This window comes from Bactrocera tryoni, chromosome 3 (genome assembly GCF_016617805.1).
Source record: "Bactrocera tryoni isolate S06 chromosome 3, CSIRO_BtryS06_freeze2, whole genome shotgun sequence".
NCBI classification, from domain to species: domain Eukaryota; kingdom Metazoa; phylum Arthropoda; class Insecta; order Diptera; family Tephritidae; genus Bactrocera; species Bactrocera tryoni.
In genome coordinates this window covers 8,955,630-8,975,795 of record NC_052501.1, presented here as the reverse complement: position 1 = coordinate 8,975,795, position 20,166 = coordinate 8,955,630, and the positions used below count along the sequence as shown (strand labels likewise).

General features: G+C 33.6%; 5 protein-coding genes across 8 annotated transcripts; 3 read left to right on the top strand and 2 right to left on the bottom strand.

The window, feature by feature from the left end:
* The first annotated feature begins 1,093 nt into the window (after positions 1–1,093).
* LOC120770911 (zinc finger CCHC domain-containing protein 8 homolog) lies at positions 1,094–3,254 on the top strand. Its single transcript, XM_040098588.1, has 3 exons — positions 1,094–2,157; positions 2,219–2,341; positions 2,398–3,254. Exons 1-3 carry the CDS (start codon positions 1,150–1,152, stop codon positions 3,172–3,174), a joined length of 1,908 nt encoding a protein of 635 aa, XP_039954522.1. The 5' UTR covers positions 1,094–1,149; the 3' UTR covers positions 3,175–3,254.
* A 609-nt stretch (positions 3,255–3,863) lies between these two features.
* Positions 3,864–7,084, bottom strand: LOC120770912 (small integral membrane protein 14). 2 transcript variants are annotated; one of them, XM_040098590.1, is made up of 4 exons: positions 6,817–7,084; positions 5,145–5,258; positions 5,035–5,080; positions 3,864–4,968 (listed from the first exon to the last, which is right to left on the bottom strand). In XM_040098590.1, exons 2-4 carry the CDS (start codon positions 5,214–5,216, stop codon positions 4,748–4,750), a joined length of 339 nt encoding a protein of 112 aa, XP_039954524.1. In that variant the 5' UTR covers positions 5,217–5,258; positions 6,817–7,084; the 3' UTR covers positions 3,864–4,747. The 2 variants fall into 2 exon arrangements, with proteins under 2 accessions (XP_039954524.1, XP_039954525.1); XM_040098591.1 differs by lacking the exon at positions 6,817–7,084 and adding an exon at positions 5,619–5,976.
* Positions 7,085–7,388: 304 nt separating this feature from the next.
* On the top strand, positions 7,389–8,518 carry LOC120772824 (tRNA-uridine aminocarboxypropyltransferase 1). Its single transcript, XM_040101632.1, has one exon. It carries the CDS (start codon positions 7,510–7,512, stop codon positions 8,473–8,475), a length of 966 nt encoding a protein of 321 aa, XP_039957566.1. The 5' UTR covers positions 7,389–7,509; the 3' UTR covers positions 8,476–8,518.
* A 2,750-nt stretch (positions 8,519–11,268) lies between these two features.
* Positions 11,269–15,517, bottom strand: LOC120771126 (polyadenylate-binding protein). Of its 2 annotated transcripts, none has more exons than XM_040098982.1 (3): positions 15,000–15,517; positions 13,987–14,912; positions 11,269–12,808 (listed from the first exon to the last, which is right to left on the bottom strand). In XM_040098982.1, the coding sequence occupies exons 2-3, from the start codon at positions 14,716–14,718 to the stop codon at positions 12,584–12,586; spliced, it is 957 nt and encodes a 318-aa protein (XP_039954916.1). In that variant the 5' UTR covers positions 14,719–14,912; positions 15,000–15,517; the 3' UTR covers positions 11,269–12,583. The 2 variants fall into 2 exon arrangements, with proteins under 2 accessions (XP_039954916.1, XP_039954917.1); XM_040098983.1 differs by having other exon boundaries at positions 13,987–14,884.
* Positions 15,518–15,961: 444 nt separating this feature from the next.
* Positions 15,962–19,750, top strand: LOC120771608 (breast cancer type 2 susceptibility protein homolog). Of its 2 annotated transcripts, none has more exons than XM_040099693.1 (2): positions 15,962–17,357; positions 17,427–19,750. In XM_040099693.1, exons 1-2 carry the CDS (start codon positions 16,034–16,036, stop codon positions 19,445–19,447), a joined length of 3,345 nt encoding a protein of 1,114 aa, XP_039955627.1. In that variant the 5' UTR covers positions 15,962–16,033; the 3' UTR covers positions 19,448–19,750. The 2 variants fall into 2 exon arrangements, with proteins under 2 accessions (XP_039955627.1, XP_039955626.1); XM_040099692.1 differs by having other exon boundaries at positions 17,424–19,750.
* Positions 19,751–20,166: the final 416 nt, after the last annotated feature.

Genomic DNA, 20,166 nt, shown 5'->3' with positions numbered 1-20,166 from the left:
TTCGGCCATTGGTTGTCCGTGACAACAGAGTTTATGTATGAAACAATGGGTGTATATATTTACACATAAAGTTGTGTGTAGACAAATATACAAACATTATGCGAATAATTCTTTCAAATTTGTTTACATGAACACAAAATTACATACATATGTGAATATGTGAACTTTATGCGTACGGTTTTTAAAATCTGTTTACATATACACATGATTACATGCATATGACATCGTCTTTTAAGATGTTATCAAAACTTCTAATGCCCAAAGAATTAAATATGTACATACATATGTATGTATAACTTAATAAACCTATATTACTTATAATTATATTAATTAAATATTTAAGTAATAATACAAACCTTACACTTTATTATACATTTCAACAGATTTAATGGAATTTATCATTAAATAGGTCAAATTACACATACATACATACATACATATGTACATACATACTAATGAGCTTTGTTATCAAATATATGGAGAATATATGTATGTACATACATATATAAATGATATCCATAGCCGTTTGCGCATTGTAAATATGCGAATCTGTAAGCGTACATTGAAATTAGCATTATTTTTCTCATTTAACACTGAAAATGCTCAATTCTGCTATTTTCGACGCTCCTGCTAAATATTGGTGAAATCCGCTTATAGAAAATAGTACCCCTACTTTTGCGGTGAAATCCACTAATAGAAACGAGTACCCCTCCAAAAAATGAAATATCGTAAGTTTGGCAACGCGGTGAACCTTCTCTATATTAAACGTTCTCTGGCCATGTCCTCAGACAGGGTGCTTCAAAGAAACAAAATTCGAAATTATTTATCAAATAACTAATATAATTCTTAATACTTTCTATTAGTTTTTGATATAAACATTAAAGCCTTCAACTCTACCATAATATTAATTTGGGGGGAGTCTTATATAAAAATATGTTGAATAATTTATATGATCAACATTGAGTATGTAAAAATATATTATTAAAATTTGTGAAAATTTATCATTCTCAATTTCCAACTGTTATATTTTTCGTGCTTCTTGTGCTGTACTGATTCCACTGCGTTTCTATAATTTTAGCCCAATTCGATTTAAGCACGGTCGAAAGTTTACTTTCTATGGACAATATTTTGTGAATTTTTGTATTCACAATGGACAAAAATGCTGATATAATCAAATTGGATAGTGATAATGAAGATTTGGATGACCGTGTTCGTGACACCACCACAGTTGACTTAACTTCGGACACTAGTATGAATGAAACTCCTGAAAAAAAATTGCCGGTGGCTGTTACGGTTAAAGAGGCAATTGTCTGCGTTGATTTCGAAGAAGGAGAGGTGGAGGAAGCACAAGAAGCTGCGGAAATATGTGAACCAACAGGCAGTAAACCAACATTGGCTTTTGAAATAAAGTTTTCAAATGAAAGCGTTTTCAAAGAATATGGACATAAAATATTGGACTCGCTTGATAAAGCACTCAATATGTCTGAGGATAATTCAATTTTTGCATTTAAAATTTCAAATTCTGAAAATACTACAGTTAGTAGTATAAACGCTTATATAGCAAAACAATCAGCTGCCAACCCCTCCGATGATGAATTAAGTGATTGTGAAGAGGCGGTGAGCATAACAGAAGTAGCACCTGAGCGCCATATGTCAGAAAATGAAGATGATTCGCCGGATTTAGACTTGGCTTCGTTATTTACAATTGATACCTCTGGCTCGAAAAAACTTGACACGCAATGTGTACCTTCATATAAACGTAGTATTAAAGATGTTTTGAATGAAGAATCTTCAGCGCGTAAACGACAAAAGTTAGAAGAAGAGGAAAACGAGTGCCAAAGGGTGCGAACAACAGTCGCTTGTTTTAATTGTGGAGTAAATGGTCACTCATTACGTGAATGTCCTAAACCGCGAAATAACGCGCGTATAAATCGTGCAAAATTAGCACGTAAACAAGAGAGATACCACATTGATATTGAACAAAGATTTGGACATTTAAGGCCGGGTAAGATAAGTGACAAACTACAGACAGCACTTGGTTTAAAGCGCGGAGAACTGCCATTCTTTTTCTACCGCATGAGAAAGCTTGGTTATCCACCAGGTTGGTTGGAGGAGGCAAAAGTGGTGCATTCTGGCATATCTCTAATTAATTCAGATGTAAGAAAAATATTTTTTTTCTTTAGTTCAAACGATAACTTTATAAATTTTTATGTTGAAGGGAGACGCAGTGATGGCATCGGAAGAGGAAAATTCACAGGAAAGCGATGAGATTAAATATGACATATCTAAAATTGTAGACTTCCCAGGATTCAATGTTGATCCTGGTCCGAATTTCTATGATGTAAGTTATATATAATTTATTTGTAAATGTTTTAACTTTAAATTAAATTATTCTAGGACTATAAGCACCATAACGTGCCGCCTTTGTCTCGCCATCAACGAAAAGAAGAGTTCATTAAGAAATTGGGAAGCAATGTTGTAAAAGGTTATAAACATAAAAGACTTAAGAGTCTACCACAAACAACTAATATGGCTGAGATTAAAACTAGTATATTGGACAATGCCGATATGGAAATTGAAGACGACGTTGCGATTAATGAAAATGTGGTATTTACTCGCCCTCCTCCACCACCGGAACCCGCAAACGACATTAAACCACCACCACCACCAACATCGCCAGATGATGCAACTACCTCAGCAACGAATGAAGAAAGCTCATCCGTTGCAAATGAACGTACTTGTTCGCCCACTTTAGACTATTTGGAGGAACGCAAACAAAAGCTACTTGCCGAATTGAAGTCTGGTCTGTGTGATATTGACAGTTTGTCTTCAAGTAGTGCGACCGAAGAATCACTCGCACTGGAAAGTAGCAATAATGAGGCGAAAACAAGCGAAATATCCAAACCAAAAAATATGGACGAAATACACACAGTTGAACCAACGACGCCTACGCCATTGGATATTATTAAGGAATCACACATGGGTACACCTGTGTTGCAATTTTCACCATACGAAAAACTACCAGCTGGTGACAATTTCAAAGTGGGTGTTAGTGATGTTATTAATTTTGAAAATCTGCCGGATTCAACTGGCAAGTATGAGCAAATGAAGGAGGTTATTAAAAAAGTACGAAATATCGTTACCAAATTGCATAACGACGATGACGACGGATAAACAGCGAATATCAATGTACTGCATGTTTAAGTATTGGATTCGGTCTGAAATTGCATTTTGTAAAATGTCTGAATGGTTGTGTGAACGTATGCTTGTGGTTAATTTTAATTGTTAAATACATAATAATTTTAAAATAAAATGATTACATTATTTACTAAAATTCAAATCCCGCGATTTTCCTACAAAGGATTTCGTTACTTAATTTTAGCTACAAATAAATTACAGTAGAATAAATATAATGAGTGTAATTATGTAATTAAATAAATCTTTGTAACGCTAACAATTTATTCAAGACAAAACTGAAAATAAATTTTTTACACAATATTTCTATACAAAAACGATCGTTTCTCAAAGCACGAATAAAATTTTCCCATATCTACAAAAAAAACTACTTAGAAAAGGACGCTACCCAAATTTCAAGTTGATTTCTCAAAGGAAGACGGTCATGGTTGTTGTTGTAGCGGTAGAAAACATTTCTAAAGAAATTTGGAGGCATGGTGCCGAGTTGACATTCCTTGGCCAGATAGAAATTTGAGTCCCTTTCAGTTACTTAGACCCGACTGTCGTGGAAACGGGCAAGGCTCTTCGTGTTTACCATTTACATATATATTTGTACTCGTATATTTTAAAGGGTCTCCCACGTTTCTTTCTGGGTAATACAAACTTCGAAACAAACTTAATATGCACTGTTCAGAGATAGAATTTATGTGTGCAGTTGTAAATTTATTTATTCAGATTATGTATAAGAATTTAACATAAGAAATATTACCAACTATCTACTTCAAGTTCGTGATATACAATGCAAGCTGCAGCATTTAATCAAAAACAAAGTATGTTTATGCAGATATGTATACGCACATTTATATATACATATATATGTATATATGTGTGGTAATATTAATTGCTTTGAATAAGTGGCATTTGTTAAATCGTCTTAGATTTTTTTTTTTTTAATTTTTATGCTTTTCACAAAGAACACTTTATATTCATTCACGCTTCTAAGATACACCAAGGGCGAGCCAATATAATTTTCACAATAAAATCACATTATTAAAACACTCGCACAATCAAATATTTTATATGAATGTACATACATGTACATATATACATATATTCTTATATATTCAATTACAAATATATTCTTATTGATTTGCGGGCAAATTTGGTGTTCCTAATTTTCACTTGAGAAATCCTTGTATGGAATGGTTTGCATTAGTTGCAGAAAAAGTTTGTTATATATTTTTTGAATAATTACAAATTATTTAGAAATTTTATAAATACATATATTTTCTTCGCGTGATCTATAACATGCCTAAAAGTTTTCAATTTTTATTGCACAATAATTTAATTTATTCCAAATGTTTGTTTTTAAGCTCTTTAGAACCCATTATAAACATCTTTTAATAATTTTAAAACGGTTGCAATGTAAATTCGCATGATAGAAAGCCCTTAGGGAACAATTATTTAGAATTATACTTGGAAAAAATAGGTGGTGTTAACTTATTTGTATTGATTTACAGTTGATAGACAAAAAATTTAGTGTTTGCAGTTCGCACGTAACGAAGCGCCAATATTAATTGACTGCAGGCGGTGCCGGTGGCGGCGGTGGTGGTGGCAAGCCACCATTAGGATCTTGTCTCTGCGAACGCCGTTTTGTATTTGTTAATTTCATAATCGATTCTGGCCGTATCAAATACATAAGCACCGCAAAGATCATAAACATTGTAACCATAGTGAAGTTACTTTCCTCATTTCCAGTGCCAGTTGTAGTGGTCTCACGCATGCGACCCGATACTGCAAAAATAATATAAAAGTAATAATACCAATAAATTTGAGAAATGTCAACCCCCAGAAACTTACTATCGACGCATTCCGTATCCGTGCAATGATTCTGACTCTGGCGTATCTGTAAGAGAAACAATTGATGAAAGTTAGCGCGCACATAAAACTGTGCAAGGATTCCCACTCACCATCGCCAATAGTCGCTGCATTGCGTACTCGTGCGACCAAACACACTCGCAACCATCAAATTCATCACCCATTTTTGTGCGTTCAAAGGTTTGCCACTACTATTGCTTGTTTAACTGCCAAATACAAGATAAAATCTAAATTAATTCCAGCAAAGTGAGAGAGTCGGGTATCAAGTGTTTATCCGTGTTTATTTGTGTGGTGTCAACTTAAAACAAAATGTATATATGTAAATGACGTGTCTTCTCCACAAGCTTTAAAAATATTATAGCAATTAATTGTTTGTAGTTAATGTACACAATCAAGAGTATATATGTATGTATACAAAAACATTGCTATACAAAAACATTGCTTTTTTTGTTTGTTTATATAAAATTATTATACAGAAGTGTTATTAAGATAATTTTCCAACATATATGTATGTACATACATACATAGATACGTACACAATAATTTTATTTTCATTAAAATTTTACCTCAACTAAACAGTTCTATAACTCTTTGAAATGTAGCCTTAGATTTTGAATTGTTCAGTTTATTACAAATCGAGTGTAATTACGGCTCATAAAACACACAAATTGTTTCCTCACACGTCTCGTTTTACTGATAAGGTTTCTAAATGCGAGTTGAACGAAGTAAATTCCAACAGAATACACATTAATTGTGGGTAGCTTGCAAAAATGTCTGGCATTATGACAAGTTTTAATTATTATTGTTTGTATGTTTATGTTTTCATCATTTTCTAACATTTCACTGTATTTCTTTACATTTTTTTAGCAAGAGATAAGACAAGTAAAACAAACGGGAAGGACGCCTAGGGCTTAATTTAGACCACACAAAAATAAAAAATACCAAAGCATAAGCCCGGATATATTGTTAAAATGTTAAAGTAAAAAATTAATTTAAGTTACACCCTTCTTTTATTAACAGAGGCATCCAAAATATTATAAAATCATTTATTATATAAGTAAATATATCATATAAAGCCCCAATTGATAGGCAGATAACTATCACTGAGCATGAAAAACAATTCAACGAGAATAAGCCAATTACTTGTAGGTCACAATTTGTCACCGACCTTTGGAAAAAAGCTTGGAATATTGCATTAAACTTGTAGAATACTGATAATCAAACCAGGTTCTAACAATGCACATTTATACATACATATATGTATGTATGTATGTGTCCATACAACGGGATATGTATTTACATCTTCCAAAACCATTTTTACAAATTTCAATTTTGTAAGATATGCCAATTGGGTACCTCATTCATCATCTCATTACATTTTCAGAAAATATGCACATTAGTAAATTGTATGCAGGTTTAATAGCAACATACTATTACATATGACACGGCATGAACGGATGCATATACATACACACTTATGTATGTATATATATATAAACATATGCATTTAGTAGCACATCAATAGAATTGTATTGCATTTTATTAGTTATGAGTTCATTGGCGTATATATTTCGCTCCTGCTTCTCCTAAAATAAAATAGCATATCACATAATATTGATATATGTATGTAACTACATGATTCCAGTTTAGATCTCCTCCCAGCGCACTTCACTTTCCTCTTTACTGTCATTTCTATACATATGTGAATATACGTACTTACATACATATGTAAGTGCATAATACACTTGCACAATATCTTTTTACCTATTCCAGCAACTCCAAAATAACTGCAATGTATTTATGAATTATCGTCGGAGGTTTTCCAATTGCTCCTTCCAACTTCTGTTTCAGCAATCTAATTAGATTTTCGCAGAGTAAAATGTTATAAACGACGATGACACGAATTAGCAACTTTCCATTTTCCACTGCTGTTAACAATATTTTCACTTAATTTTTACTCTCCAGATTTGTGAAAAAATTAACACAATTTTATGATGTGTGTGTCCGAAATGAGAAGCAATGGAAAACAACAAACTTGAAATTTATTTATAAAAGCAAATAGCAAATAAGAGAACAATATTTGAGAGTTACCAGAGTGTAACATTATTGGAAAGATAGAATATGCCATTAATCGAAACGATTATTGTATAATAAATTGCATCGATTGCGTTTTTTTGTACTAATTTCACATGTAACAACTCTTTAGTTTTTATTTATATATATTAACAAAAAGGGGAAAACTTTTACCGTTGTTTCAAAAATCATAAAAATTAATATCGATAAGTAAACACATGTGTACCTATTATGCTGAAAATCCAAACAGCTGATTTCGCCAAGTTAGATGGCGCCGAAACAAGTGTTTACAATATCTTAATTTTATTGAATTGAAAACAATTCTATTTAAATTGCAAAAATATATATAATATTTGCAATTTTTCATAATATACTTTTTGTGCAATGACTCACCCAGTGGAGAATGTTTCAGCACCTAGGAAATATCCATTTGCAAAAATGCGTCTAGACGACACACATCAATTGGATGCCATTGAAGGACGCTTTACCTGCACACAATGCAATCGGTCACGTAAATTTTATTGTTACAACTGTTATGTACCGGTTGGAAATGTGGGTGATTTCATACCTCACGTTGAGATACCAATCGACATCGATATAATAAAGCATAAAAAGGAAATTGACGGCAAGAGCACATCAGCACACGCTGCAGTTTTGGCTAAAGATCGTGTTCATGTTTATGCATATCCAGATATGCCGGATTATTCAAAAATGGATGGTGTTATACTGATATTTCCAAGTGCTAAAAGCTTAACGGTACCACAGCTCTTCAATCAACGTGTACGATTAAAAACGGAAAACAATTACGGCTTACCGAAAGGTCACAATATTGGCACAATGTTGAGGTGGCGCATAGATGAAATTAAAGATGAACCAGAAGAGGGCGAAGAATACACAAATAAAATATATACATATGATAACCTACCTGTAAAGCGTGCTATATTCATTGATAGCACGTGGAATCAAAGCCGCGGTATTTATAAGGACGTACGCTTAAAGGGTTTACCCACCGTAGTTCTACAAAATCGTTTTTCGCAATTTTGGCGACATCAACGTGGCAGTCCGCGTTGGTATCTCGCTACAATCGAAGCTGTACATCAGTTCTTGCTGGAAGTACATGTCAATGCTTGGGGCCTCAATAGGCAGTATCGTGGCTTAGATAATCTCGAAATTGGGCAAGGCTTTCACGAGACTGCGCGTTTAGTAGACGCGGAGGCTACAAATGTAGCACGTGATGCGCCCTATAATGGACAATATGATAACTTGCTGTTTTTCTTTGCCAACATGTACGATATAATACATAAATATTATGACCACAACCAACTGAAATCGTATCGCAGACCGATATAAAACTGTCTTTATCAAAATAAATAAAGGAGAAAGTAAAAATTAATTTATATGAAAAAAAATATTCAAATTTTTTGGCATTTTTTTGGATCACACTTAATGTAATATCTACTTCCTGGAGTTGTTGGCCTTTTCTCTCTGACTTTTTCTTACTAATAAATTTTTGTACATTTCTAAATATTTCAGGTTTAGAAGATTACAATAAAATCCGAGAACAAACATATAAATCAAAATACGGTTATTTTTTGTTAAACACTTTTTGCAAAAGCATTTTATTTATTTATTTTTATTACTTTTTTTTTTGTTTGTTTCTCTTTCAAGTAAGTATATATATATATTTATATATTTTATATTTATATAGATAGTTGATGGAATTAATATGTATGAATGTGTGTATATAAGTTATTTACTTGTATATAAGACATCATCGATGTCACTTTCTAGCGATGCAAATCGCAATACTGTAAATGCACAATCTCACACAAAATACGAAGATCACATACATATATATGGTCATAGATAAATAAATCTTGTGTATGTCGGTATGAAGTACGCAACTTTCCGGATTGTGTTTTGCATCGCTTGAATCAATTTTCTCCCTGTGTATGTGTATATATGGTGTGTGTGTAGGTGTGTTTCACTGTGTGTCAATTTGTTAAAAAAAATTTACTACTGACTGCACTGATTGATTTAATGTGTTTTGCTGCTATTTGAAATTTAATACATAGTTGCTTGTTTTACTTATATTTTTTTTAGCAAATTGTACATTAACGGCATATTTACGCAGTGAACAGATCGACATGTAAATGTGTCGCACTTTTTTATTGACCTGCTTTTAGGCGTTCACAATGTGAAAATATTCTTAAAGTGTTTTTTTGGAGGGTGTGTGGGACACTGTGAAACATCCAATCATTATCGCAAAACAAACAAACACGAGGCTACAATTCATTTATACTTATGTATGTGCATTAAATGCAGAGAAAACAAAATTGCCTCCCATAACGGGTTATTTAACGCGATTCCACACTCTATGTGTGTATGTGTATATGTTTTATTTTTATTGCAAATGCCTTACATTTACACAATCGTGCTGCTTGTGTATTCTCCTGCATTATACCTCAGGCGTAATACTTTTTATCGCATCTTAGATGTCTTTAATCTTTGTCGATTCTCTTTTGGCTACTGTGTACATTTTTTCTGTTTGCCGATATTTCAATTTTTATCACTCCCATTGTTATTATTATTATTTATTTATTTTTGTATAACAGTTTGTCAATGTAAATCCCAATGTATGAATATATAATAAGAAAAAAAAAAACAAAATATAATAAAGTCATCATAGTTGCCGCTAAAATGCGTCATACTTAAACTTAATTTAGGAGATAAAAGAATAAAATAAAGTATATGTATGTATGTACATATAGTATATTGTTAATAATCGTTAACAAGAATGTATAACTGAATAACTACGAGACCAATTGCTTGCTTGTAGACAAATTCGAAAACGTTACAACAATTTACTGCAATAAAAAATAGAAAATGGCTCTAAGTGATGTCCAAAAATTTTCACCTTTCGAGCTGTTTGTTTTTACACGTGTGTATTTTATTTTTGCATTTAACATATAAATATGGTACAGCCGAATCATAGGGTAATGACAGCAACGACAATTCTTGGGCATGGCAGTGGCGATTAAAGAGGAAAAAGTCTCACCCTCTCCCCAGCTGCCCATGAAGTTAAAATGTAAAAGCGTAGATTTTATTTGATTTCTCCTTATTCTTCTCATATATTTTGTGGCCACTGCTGCCGGTTACCGCTATGATTCTGCCATTAGGCAAGTTTGTAACATTCGATTGTTATTACGTTTGTCTTTACTTTTCTTGTTTTTGTTTTTGTCTTTGAGTTTTTATTTAATTTTAATTTTTTGCTTTGTTGACTGCCAGTTTTGTTTTATTTAGTTTTTTTCTAAATTATTTGTTGTTTTTCGAGTTGTTTGTATTCAATTCGTTACAGTTTGGTTGTTTTTCCTCATTTAAGTTATTTTGCAACACCTTGGTTTCAATAAAAAATAATTACTAGTTAAATTCATATTTATACAACATGTATACATTGTTTTAATCATATTGTAATTATAGATTTTTAAGGGAAGAGGGGAGAAAAAGGGGTTTTGTAATGGAAAGAATTGCAATTGCATTTCGTCTAGTAAAAATATATAGTAAATTTTCATTTGCTTAATAATAAAATTTTCAGTTTTTTCTTGCTGCTCTTTTGCTTTTCATATGTATATGCATTACTTCACTTTTCTTTTGTTTTTGTTTTTCTTTACTAACTCATTAATGTCCTTTCTGTTTTTTGTTTTACTTGCGTTTTTGTATTTTTTTTTACATTTATTTTCATTTGTGTGTTTCTTTGTGTAATATCTATACATTTTGTCTACGTTAAGAACTTAAATGTTAAAATTTTTTTGGGAACATTTAGTATAATAATTTCAATCATAATTTTTTTTTTCCTATTACCAGTATTTTTTGGGTTAATTAGAATAAAATAAATTACGGTTAGTCATATTTTTGTTTACTTCATCTGGATTTCTGTGCTTTGCGTTTGTTTTTCTCTTCGCTTAATTTAATGTTTTCTTGATGTTTACCTTTTGTCATTACATTTTTTGTTTTTGTTTTTCTACACCTTTGATTACACATATTTTTGTTTTTATTATCATTTTATATTCATTTATTTGTTTTATGCCAGTATTATTTTTCTTCGCCTTTTTAATTACAGTAAATACACATTTCTTGCATTTTGAATCGATTTTACAACTACGCTTAAAATTTGTTGCCTTTTCTTTGCATTTGGGTTTCTGCTGTTCTTTTTGTTTTTAGACATCTTACGTTGTTTTCCATTTTTTTTTTCTAATATTACGATTCCGTTTTTTATTTTTATTTTACTTTTTGCAATACAATTAAATACTCTTACACATAATATGGAATTGGGGATCATTAATATTACAAATATTATTTTTTATTTTGTTTTTGCAAAGTGAGTAATTTAATATAAATGTACTTTCATGTTAATATTAGCGTTTCTCGCGTCATATCTTCCTTCAAATTTATGAAATGTGCTTTTTCATGTTTTCAATAGTGTTTATTAATTTCTTGCCGATTCGTGACAAAATTCATTATACATTTTACATATACATATGTATATAAGCAAACATGGTTGTATGTGTGGGTTTGTGTGAGTATGTGTTTGTTTAAGCTGTGTGTGTGTGTGTAAAATTTTGTTTGTTTGTGTACATTTAGGAGGAGTGCATGAATAATTGTAATAGTAGCTATAATAGTAATATTTATATATATATAGATAGAGACATACATACATATGTCATTTAATTCGAAGTTAAATTTATGTTTAATTTTAGCTGCAAATCATTGAGATGTGCTCAATGTGACATTCATAAATTCTACTGTGTAATCAACGTTAAACGGCGTTTCTATATAAAGTTTACTTTTCCATTCATTTTTCATTGTGGTAGTTGATTTCTTTTTTTCAATTTTGCTTGCGGAATATTTTTAGTTTTTAAAAGTTAACAATAAGCAATACATTTTTTTTTATATATTTATGTTTTTTTACTAATGCAAACTTTCATTTAACATCAAAACCAAAATTGAAAAATCCCATAATTTGCTTTAAATTTTACATCTCTACATGTACATATATGTGTTTGTTTGTATGTATGTGTATTTAGTTGGTATTTTTATAATATTCATTTTAAATTTTTAATAATTCTTAATTATATACGATATTCGAAAATTTCTTTCAATCAAGTTGCATCGACTCGCCTGCGAAAGTTCTTATGTATGTATGTGTGGATACATCATTTATCATGATCATTTATCAACTTTCGTCGATTCAACTAAATTTTGTGAAGCTAATTGTTGTTGTAGCATTGAAGCATATTCACCAATGCTTCACTGAAACATATTTCTTATACTTACCACCTCATGAGCTCGAAACTAATATTCATCACTAATCCACTTCGCAATCAATGTTCGGCTCATATTTCATCCTTATCTGCATCAACGGTTATTTTCTTAATTTTGCATCCTTTATTTTTTTCATTTAATAGTAGAATACTTGACCAGCTTTCTGCCGTTTACGTTCTTCGAGTTTTCGATTGATCTCCTGTTGGCGTTCGACTTTGTTCAGTGCACGTGCAACGTACAAGAACTTATTGTCTCCTAATTGCTTACCATTTAGACCGATAACAGCTGCTAGAGCCGATTGTGGGCTTTCAAAAGCCACGAAACCAAAACGGCGAGAGCGGCCCTCTTCATCCAGCATCACCTTAAAAATGAATAAGTACCGAGTTAGTTGAAGATGTACTAGGCGCGTGAAATGCACACTTAAGATTATTAAGTGGTATTAAGTTAATCAGGGTTGCAAATATTGCGTTTAAAAATAAGTGTATTAAATTATTTTTATCTTGTAAACCCGAAGAACGTAATAAGAAATTATTTTTAAATTTTTGATCCCAAATAAAGGTTGAAAAAACTTTAATCAAACTTATAACTGGAAAAAAATTTAAAAAAAAATATTTGTTTTAGGATTTAAAATTTTAATTTAAATTAAAAAAACATAGTTTAGCTCTTTTTGCCTTCTTTTTATCTTTTCTCAATCCAGCCATTAATTTTTAAATAGTTTCTCAATTTTTAATACTAAACATTTTAGATTTTAAATTTTAATTTTTTAATCGAAAATATTTAAATGTTAAATTTAATTTCTAATCCAAAGATCTTCCAAACTTGAAATTAAAATATTAATATATAATTTTAAACAAAAATTTTTGAACATTTTACAAATTGCAACGCTCGCTCACACTTACATTGACTTTTGAACAAAATTATGTTAAAATACATTTATGTACACACCAATGACTGTCATATTCGTATAAACATCAAATATTTATTTTCTGATTTTAACAACTTAATTATGATGTTGAAAATTTAATTCAATAAAAGTTGATTTTAAACCAATCAAACGAGGCATATGCATGATTAACCAATACCATTAGTTGTCAAGCCAAGGCCTAACCTGGACAGTAAGGCGGGTGTTCAAGAGGGGGCAGTTGGGGTGGCACACCAAAGCACAAGGCATAAACAAGGACATGCGCAACGCTATATTGTTACGAAGCAAACATTAAACTGAATATACCACAGCATAGGATTTAGGAAAAATTGTGTAACAGAGTAACGTAGATGCAGGGGGCACTAAGGGCAGGAGAGCTAGTGAGCAGGCATGGTATTAAGCACAAAAAAAAATTAACATATTTTTGAAAATACATAGCTGTCAGCTTAATATACAAAAAAAAAACAATAACGTAATAAGTTTCAAATAATTCAGTTTCACTGTTAGACACTTGCGCAACATTAAATATGTATTAATATTTCACGTTGGCTTGTTTATCAGTTAACATTGCTTTACAACTACACCATATATTAATGAATGAGGTCGCTGAAACTTACCCGGTGACTTGTTATGCGTCCGTACGGTTCGAACATTTCATGTAAATGTTGATCAGTGAAATCTTCGCTGAGATTCTTCACATAGAGATTCCTAAATTGCGATGCCTTTTCTTGTTCACGATCACGGCGTGGTATGAATTTTACTACTTGCACCTTCTGATTATTGCACAACATACCGTCCACCTTTGAAATAGCAATACGTGCAGCCTCTTCTGAATCGAAATGCACAAAACCATAGCCGCGTGAATTGCCATCCTCATCCTTAGCAACATTGCAATTTAAAATGTTACCAAACACGCAAAACGTGTCGTAGACTGCTTTGTTGTCAATGGAGCGTTCCAAATTCTTGATATAAATTTTACCACTATCCGGTGAGCTAGAGCTTGCACCGCTGCCACTGCCGCTACCTGGCATGCCGCTGCCATTGTTTGGCATATGAGGCGACATTGAAGTGATGTTGCCGCTACCCATACCCATGGGCGCATGAGGTGCATGACGATTCATAGCCGAAGCGGCATGGTGAATATTGTTATTGGCTGAACCGGGATGGGCACCCGGATGCGTACCATGTGCCGCCGATGGATGGTGAGCCATTGGCCCGCCAGCTTGTCCCGTAGTAGCATGATGGTGCAATTGCGGTTGTTGTGGATGATGTGCCGTAGCCAATGGGTGGCCAGCGTAATGATGGTTGGGGGCAGGATTGCCGCGAAACGTCATCGAATTGACAAACATAATTGGAGGTGGTAGTGGCGGCACTGCGGGCTGCTTATGGAGCGTGGTGGTGACGATAGAGTTGTTATAAGCGTTATTGTAAGAATTGCTGCCGTAGCTAAGAATTTTGAAGTTTTTTTCTTTTTAATGGAGCACCGGCGCACGTTCAGTTACTGTTATGCTTTACCTATATTTCATGCACGTATATCAATTCACTATTTGTTCACAAAATCAATAGACAATAAAAAATAACAATTTATAATAAATATGTGTGAAAAGCGGTAAAGTAAATGATCAGCTACCTAAAAATTTATGTGCACCGTTTGACGCCCAACAAACAGTTTTCACTTTTTTATCCCACACACCTCTCCAACCGTGTTAACAATTTTCAATTGCTCGTAACTTGTCCGTTCGCTAGTTCGCTTCGCTTCTCGTCTTCGTTTGCGTGTGCGTTTTGCAAAAAATCGTTTTTCCGCCTTGCTTTGCCTTGTTTCACTTCACTTTTCTTTGTTTGATTACTTTATTTCCTTTGCTATTTCATGTATTTTCCTTCTTTTCTATTTTCTCCAAAATTTCACTTAATGCTTTAACACTTTTCTTTGCTCTTATTCTACCTGAATTTTTTCATTGCCTACTAATATAATAGCAAATTATGGTGTTGATGTTATTTTACAACAATTAACAATCGCATAACAAGAATATTAGTTTCTTAAATTTCTTTAGTAGAACCAAATTACTTAGTTCTTATTTAACAAATTTATTTTGCGAAAAAACGATTTGTAGACTAGAGCCACGAACTTGCGTGCGAGCAAAGAAAATGGGCACGTATTGCAACGTGAAAAGCTGTGGCCACTCAGCAGTAAGTGAAAAGATGTTGCCATCCAGTAATAATAAATTTATTTATATTTATACCGACTATAAATTATTTAATATTTTTTATCAAATGAGTCACAAAACATAGCCCGATTTATATCACATAATTTTTATTTACTCTTTCAAATAATTTTCAGTCACTGCAGTGAGTGGATGCATTATAAATGCACTCATTGATATTACACAATATACGCAATGTTTGTATGTATTATTATTAAAGTAATTTCCACAAAATTGCAACCACTCGTATTTTGCGGGTAGTTATTTAAATAATAACTTTTACTTTGCAAAAAATTTATATTTTAATTACAAAATAAAAAAGTTATTAAATTTTGTGCTTTACTTATCTACATCATTTACCTTATTTTCCTCAGTGTAGTTGACAGCTGTCTGTTGGTGATGTTTGAAAGTTTAGTTTTGTTTATTTCTTAAATTAAAAATATTTTTGACGACTACTTCCTCGATGGCTGATGAAAGTATTAACTCTAGTCCACGAAAATTGAATAACTCCATACACAAATCACGTTTACATCGAAGACATAAAAGGCTTAACGCAACGTTCACTACAACTTCGGAAACATCATGTAAACATGAAGAGGAGGAAGGTTTATCCTGCACACTTTTGGTAATGTATGACTCCGACGAGACTATGGAAAATTCTATTAAAAATAAGTGTCTGCGCAACGAAAAGCCAATATCAAAAGTTAATACGAGTTACGATCCATTTGCTGAGCATCGTCTTCTTGTCCTTGCCGATCGAAGTAGAACAATGCCCAGCAGCTCGCGCCTTTTTAAGGCTACACAAGGTTTTGAGCCATGTAATAATTTTTTAATTGAATCTCTCGAACAGCGAGAAGACAAAATTAGTGAAAATAATCGTAATAAGACTGATGTATTTGAAATCACAGATTCTGAATTGTTGCAAGTATGCGAAGAAACAGAAAAGAAAACCATTGATTTGTCAAGTATAAAAGAAGTTAAGGTGGACATAAACAAATCGCCTTCAACGCCTAAAAGAAAAACAAAGTCGATAGTAGATTTAATACTTGAGGATTTCTGTAGTTCTCCACAATCTCCTGAACTGCAGCAGTCCTCCGAGGAGAGTAATTTTAATTTCCGCTTTACTAATAAACCCTTGCGAACGTACAGCAAACGCAAACACGAAATCGTAATGGCACGTCAAAATATTGCTGAGCAATATAACAAGCCTACTAATAGTGTTGCACATTGCGTGCTTAATGATGATTTGCTAAGCAATGATTCATCTACTGATCTTTCGGTGCAGGAGGATCAAACTGAACATATACCTGTGAAAGAAGCAGTTGTGGTATTGCAGCATTCACAGAGTTTATGTGAAAATTTACAAAATTTGAGCGCTTATTTTACTGAGTCGTCCGGGGAAAGAGATAAAAAACAAGATCCAAGTACGGAATTTGTGGACCATCAGTTAGCGGAAGACTACTTAGGCATAAGGACATTAGAAGAAAAAAGTAGCTCGGAAATATATTTCACAGCGAACAAAGCAGAGAATGACTCTATGCAAATCGAAGAAGAACTAGTGCTACCAGAAACGGAGGAACAATTTAAAAGTCGTTCGCTCATATCATTTACAACGAACAGAGTAGAAGATGATTGTATGCAGATCGACGAAGAACTAGTGGTACCGGAAACGGAGGAACAATCCAAGACCAGTTCCAATGGACACATTTCAAACGAAGAAGACTTTAATGGCTTCAGCAGTGAGGAAGAGGACACAAAACAAAACTGTGATACATTAACACCTAACGGTATGCTACTTATTTACTTTTACATACAGCATATTCATTCTAATTATATTTTTTTTTTTAATATAGAAGACGATACAAATAATGACGAGCAAAACGATGAATGGTATGATGAATGTGATATATTCGCGAAATTCGATATGGGTATTGCCTTGGATGCGGCTTCATCATTCAAGTTGGAAAAAATTGAAACTTCGGAAGCAAATCATACAATAGATACTAACGGATGTAATTTTGCGCAAATGAACGCAGAGCCACTAATAGGCTTTCGAACTGCTTCCAATAAAGAAGTAAAAATATCTGCAGAAGCTCAAGCACGCGTGGCGTCCATTTTTCAAAATCTACCGCCACTACCGATAAATAACAGTTGTGACGAAGAGTTACCTATCGAAGACGAAGCAGGAGAAGAAGAAGGTTGTCAAAATGTCATGAACCGAACAATAACCATTTCAAAGACAAGTGATAACTTAGTTGATACCTCAGCAAATCCGAATGATCAGATCGGCAGCAAAGAAATGCCGGGTTGTGGGGGGTTTTCCACTACCTCCTATAAAGTAATTACAAGTTCAAATGAAGCAAAGCAACAAGCGGCACGCGCTTTAGAGATGCTAACGCCACTCCCACAGGACGAAATATGTCTAAAGAATGACGCTACTTCAAACGATGCCTCGACTAGTAAAGAGTTATTCATTGGGTTTCGCACAGCTTCTAGTAAATTAATAAATATATCGAAAGAAGCGCAGGAACGTGCGTTAAAAATACTAGAGCAACTGCCAAATGATGGCATGGAAGCGGAACTTGATGCGAAAAAATTGACAGGATTTGCCACTGTGTCAAGAAAAACGATACAAATAAGCGATGATGCAAAGAAACGAGCTGCGCGCATATTAGAAGACGTGATGGAATTTCAAAAAGAAAGTGTTGAGGACGATGTTAAGCGGTCTTTAGAAAATTTACAATTTAGTGAGTGGCCAGTGGAAGAGGAAGAAGAATTGGTGAATGAAAAAGGGACAAATGCAAATACTGCAAATGAACACAAAACAAATATTCCTGGATTTTCGACAGCACCTAAAAAACAAAGAGCTGCTGTTATACTAGAAAGCTTACCAGAACTGCGTGTCATTGAGAAATTGAAGACTGAGAATATCAAAGGTAATTCAGAAACTAAACCGTTAGATAATTTTCTCTTTCCTGAATGGCCTTTAGCTACAGAAATTGAAGACCGAATGACCGATAAACCCGAAACAGCATTGAATGGATTGAATAAGAGAAAGCGTAGCGATAGCGAAAGTGCACAAAATCGACGAACATCTGCATCTCCACCTCGAACACCAAAATTATTTTGCAAATCGACTGGTGGAGAACGTAGTCCGCTAGCTCACATACAAGCGACCATCATTCATTCCAGTTTGAGCGAAATGGCAGTAAACACTCCGCCAGATTATCGCGCTAGACATGGCATAATAGCGCGTAAGAATCTGCTATCTCTAAATATGAGTAACAAATTGAAGGTGAAATTTTCAAAACATCACGACTTCAAGTCAGAAAGTAGCATGGTTGAAACACCAACGAAGCGAAGCGGCGGCACCACCGCTGCGCTAAGGGTCAATGAACCCAAATCACCACCTGCCACACCTATACCAAACTTGCAAGAATTTTTCAACTCAGCCGCCATGAGCACCAGCACTCCACAGCCTCCAGTACGACAGCAAACGCGCATGAGCACACGTGCCAGAAAGCGGGCGGAATTGGTAGCAGCCGCTTTGAATACACCAACTACAACAAAAGACAAAACAACAATCACGACCCCGACCAATGATGGCTCATTTAAGCATATTGATTGGGAAAATGACAGTGTGAATAAAAGCGCCACTTCGCTCAATGTCAGCAGATTGTCAAATTCCTCGTGTAGCAACATAATGAAAATGGAATCGAATCCGACGCCGAAACAGCGTATTGAGCGCCTGCGTATGTATGGCAAACCGCCAAGTGTCTCGCCGATTTGTATGTCTAGCACAAATAATTGTCGTGTATCGGGATTACAAAGACGCCCTCGCAGCGCCGCTAAAGGCGAGCGCTTCAGCAGAGAGTAGTGCGCCGTGAGCATTGCTTGCTGAGATTGTTTATCCTGTAAAGCAAAGCATGCGCTTAGATATCAGTTTATCTTACCAATAGTTGTTAGCAATATGTAAATATGTATGTAAGTATGTAAATTTATTTTATTTTCGTTTGCTTTTTGTCGCTTTTGAATAAGTTCAAAATCTTGTTTAATTTTTGATAATCTGATTTGTTAAATGCTGCAAAAGTCAGGTATGCAAAAGTTTGAAAGAAACAGATTTTTGTTCAATAAATTTTGATAATCGTACTAATGAGTCGTATGAGTAACCGAAGTTAAACTTTGTTTTTGTGTTGGTTTCAATATGCACAGGTGGTTAGCTGGGTCAATCTTCGGGTCGGCTTTAGTATACCATCCCACGATTTCTGGGTTAAAAATGGTTGGATAGGGCTGATGCTCCAGATTAAGAAAATATATAATTATAACCGCCGCAAACTTATAGTTTTCGAGATATATGCATTATTTCGGCAAAAAAACCAATTCGTCATATTCCGCTGCGCGAACCCGTCGGACGTAATTAATGGAAAAATTAAAAAATTCACTCCAGCGAAGCTACAATTGTCCGATCCGATGCAAGTTATCCTTACGAGGACTATATGTTGATCGATCCGTTTGTATAGCAGCTTTATACTATACTGGTGTGATATCGGCTGTTCCGAAAACTGAGCTCTTTCTTGGTGAGAAAAGAACCCCTCT

Excerpts from the sequence above, each read along its gene's own strand:
- LOC120770911 (XM_040098588.1), top strand. The coding sequence starts at position 1,150 with ATGGACAAAAATGCTGATATAATCAAATTGGATAGTGATAATGAAGAT. Across the intron at positions 2,158-2,218 it reads TATCTCTAATTAATTCAGAT|GGAGACGCAGTGATGGCATC; the intron begins GTAAGAAAAATA and ends TTTATGTTGAAG. Across the intron at positions 2,342-2,397 it reads CTGGTCCGAATTTCTATGAT|GACTATAAGCACCATAACGT; the intron begins GTAAGTTATATA and ends AAATTATTCTAG.
- LOC120770912 (XM_040098590.1), bottom strand. The coding sequence starts at position 5,216 with ATGGGTGATGAATTTGATGGTTGCGAGTGTGTTTGGTCGCACGAGTAC. Across the intron at positions 5,081-5,144 it reads TGCAGCGACTATTGGCGATG|ATACGCCAGAGTCAGAATCA; the intron begins GTGAGTGGGAAT and ends TTTCTCTTACAG. Across the intron at positions 4,969-5,034 it reads GGATACGGAATGCGTCGATA|TATCGGGTCGCATGCGTGAG; the intron begins GTAAGTTTCTGG and ends TTATTTTTGCAG.
- LOC120772824 (XM_040101632.1), top strand. The coding sequence starts at position 7,510 with ATGACTCACCCAGTGGAGAATGTTTCAGCACCTAGGAAATATCCATTT.
- LOC120771126 (XM_040098982.1), bottom strand. The coding sequence starts at position 14,718 with ATGTTTGTCAATTCGATGACGTTTCGCGGCAATCCTGCCCCCAACCAT. Across the intron at positions 12,809-13,986 it reads GACGCATAACAAGTCACCGG|GTGATGCTGGATGAAGAGGG; the intron begins GTAAGTTTCAGC and ends TTCATTTTTAAG.
- LOC120771608 (XM_040099692.1), top strand. The coding sequence starts at position 16,034 with ATGGCTGATGAAAGTATTAACTCTAGTCCACGAAAATTGAATAACTCC. Across the intron at positions 17,358-17,423 it reads TGATACATTAACACCTAACG|AAGACGATACAAATAATGAC; the intron begins GTATGCTACTTA and ends TTTTTAATATAG.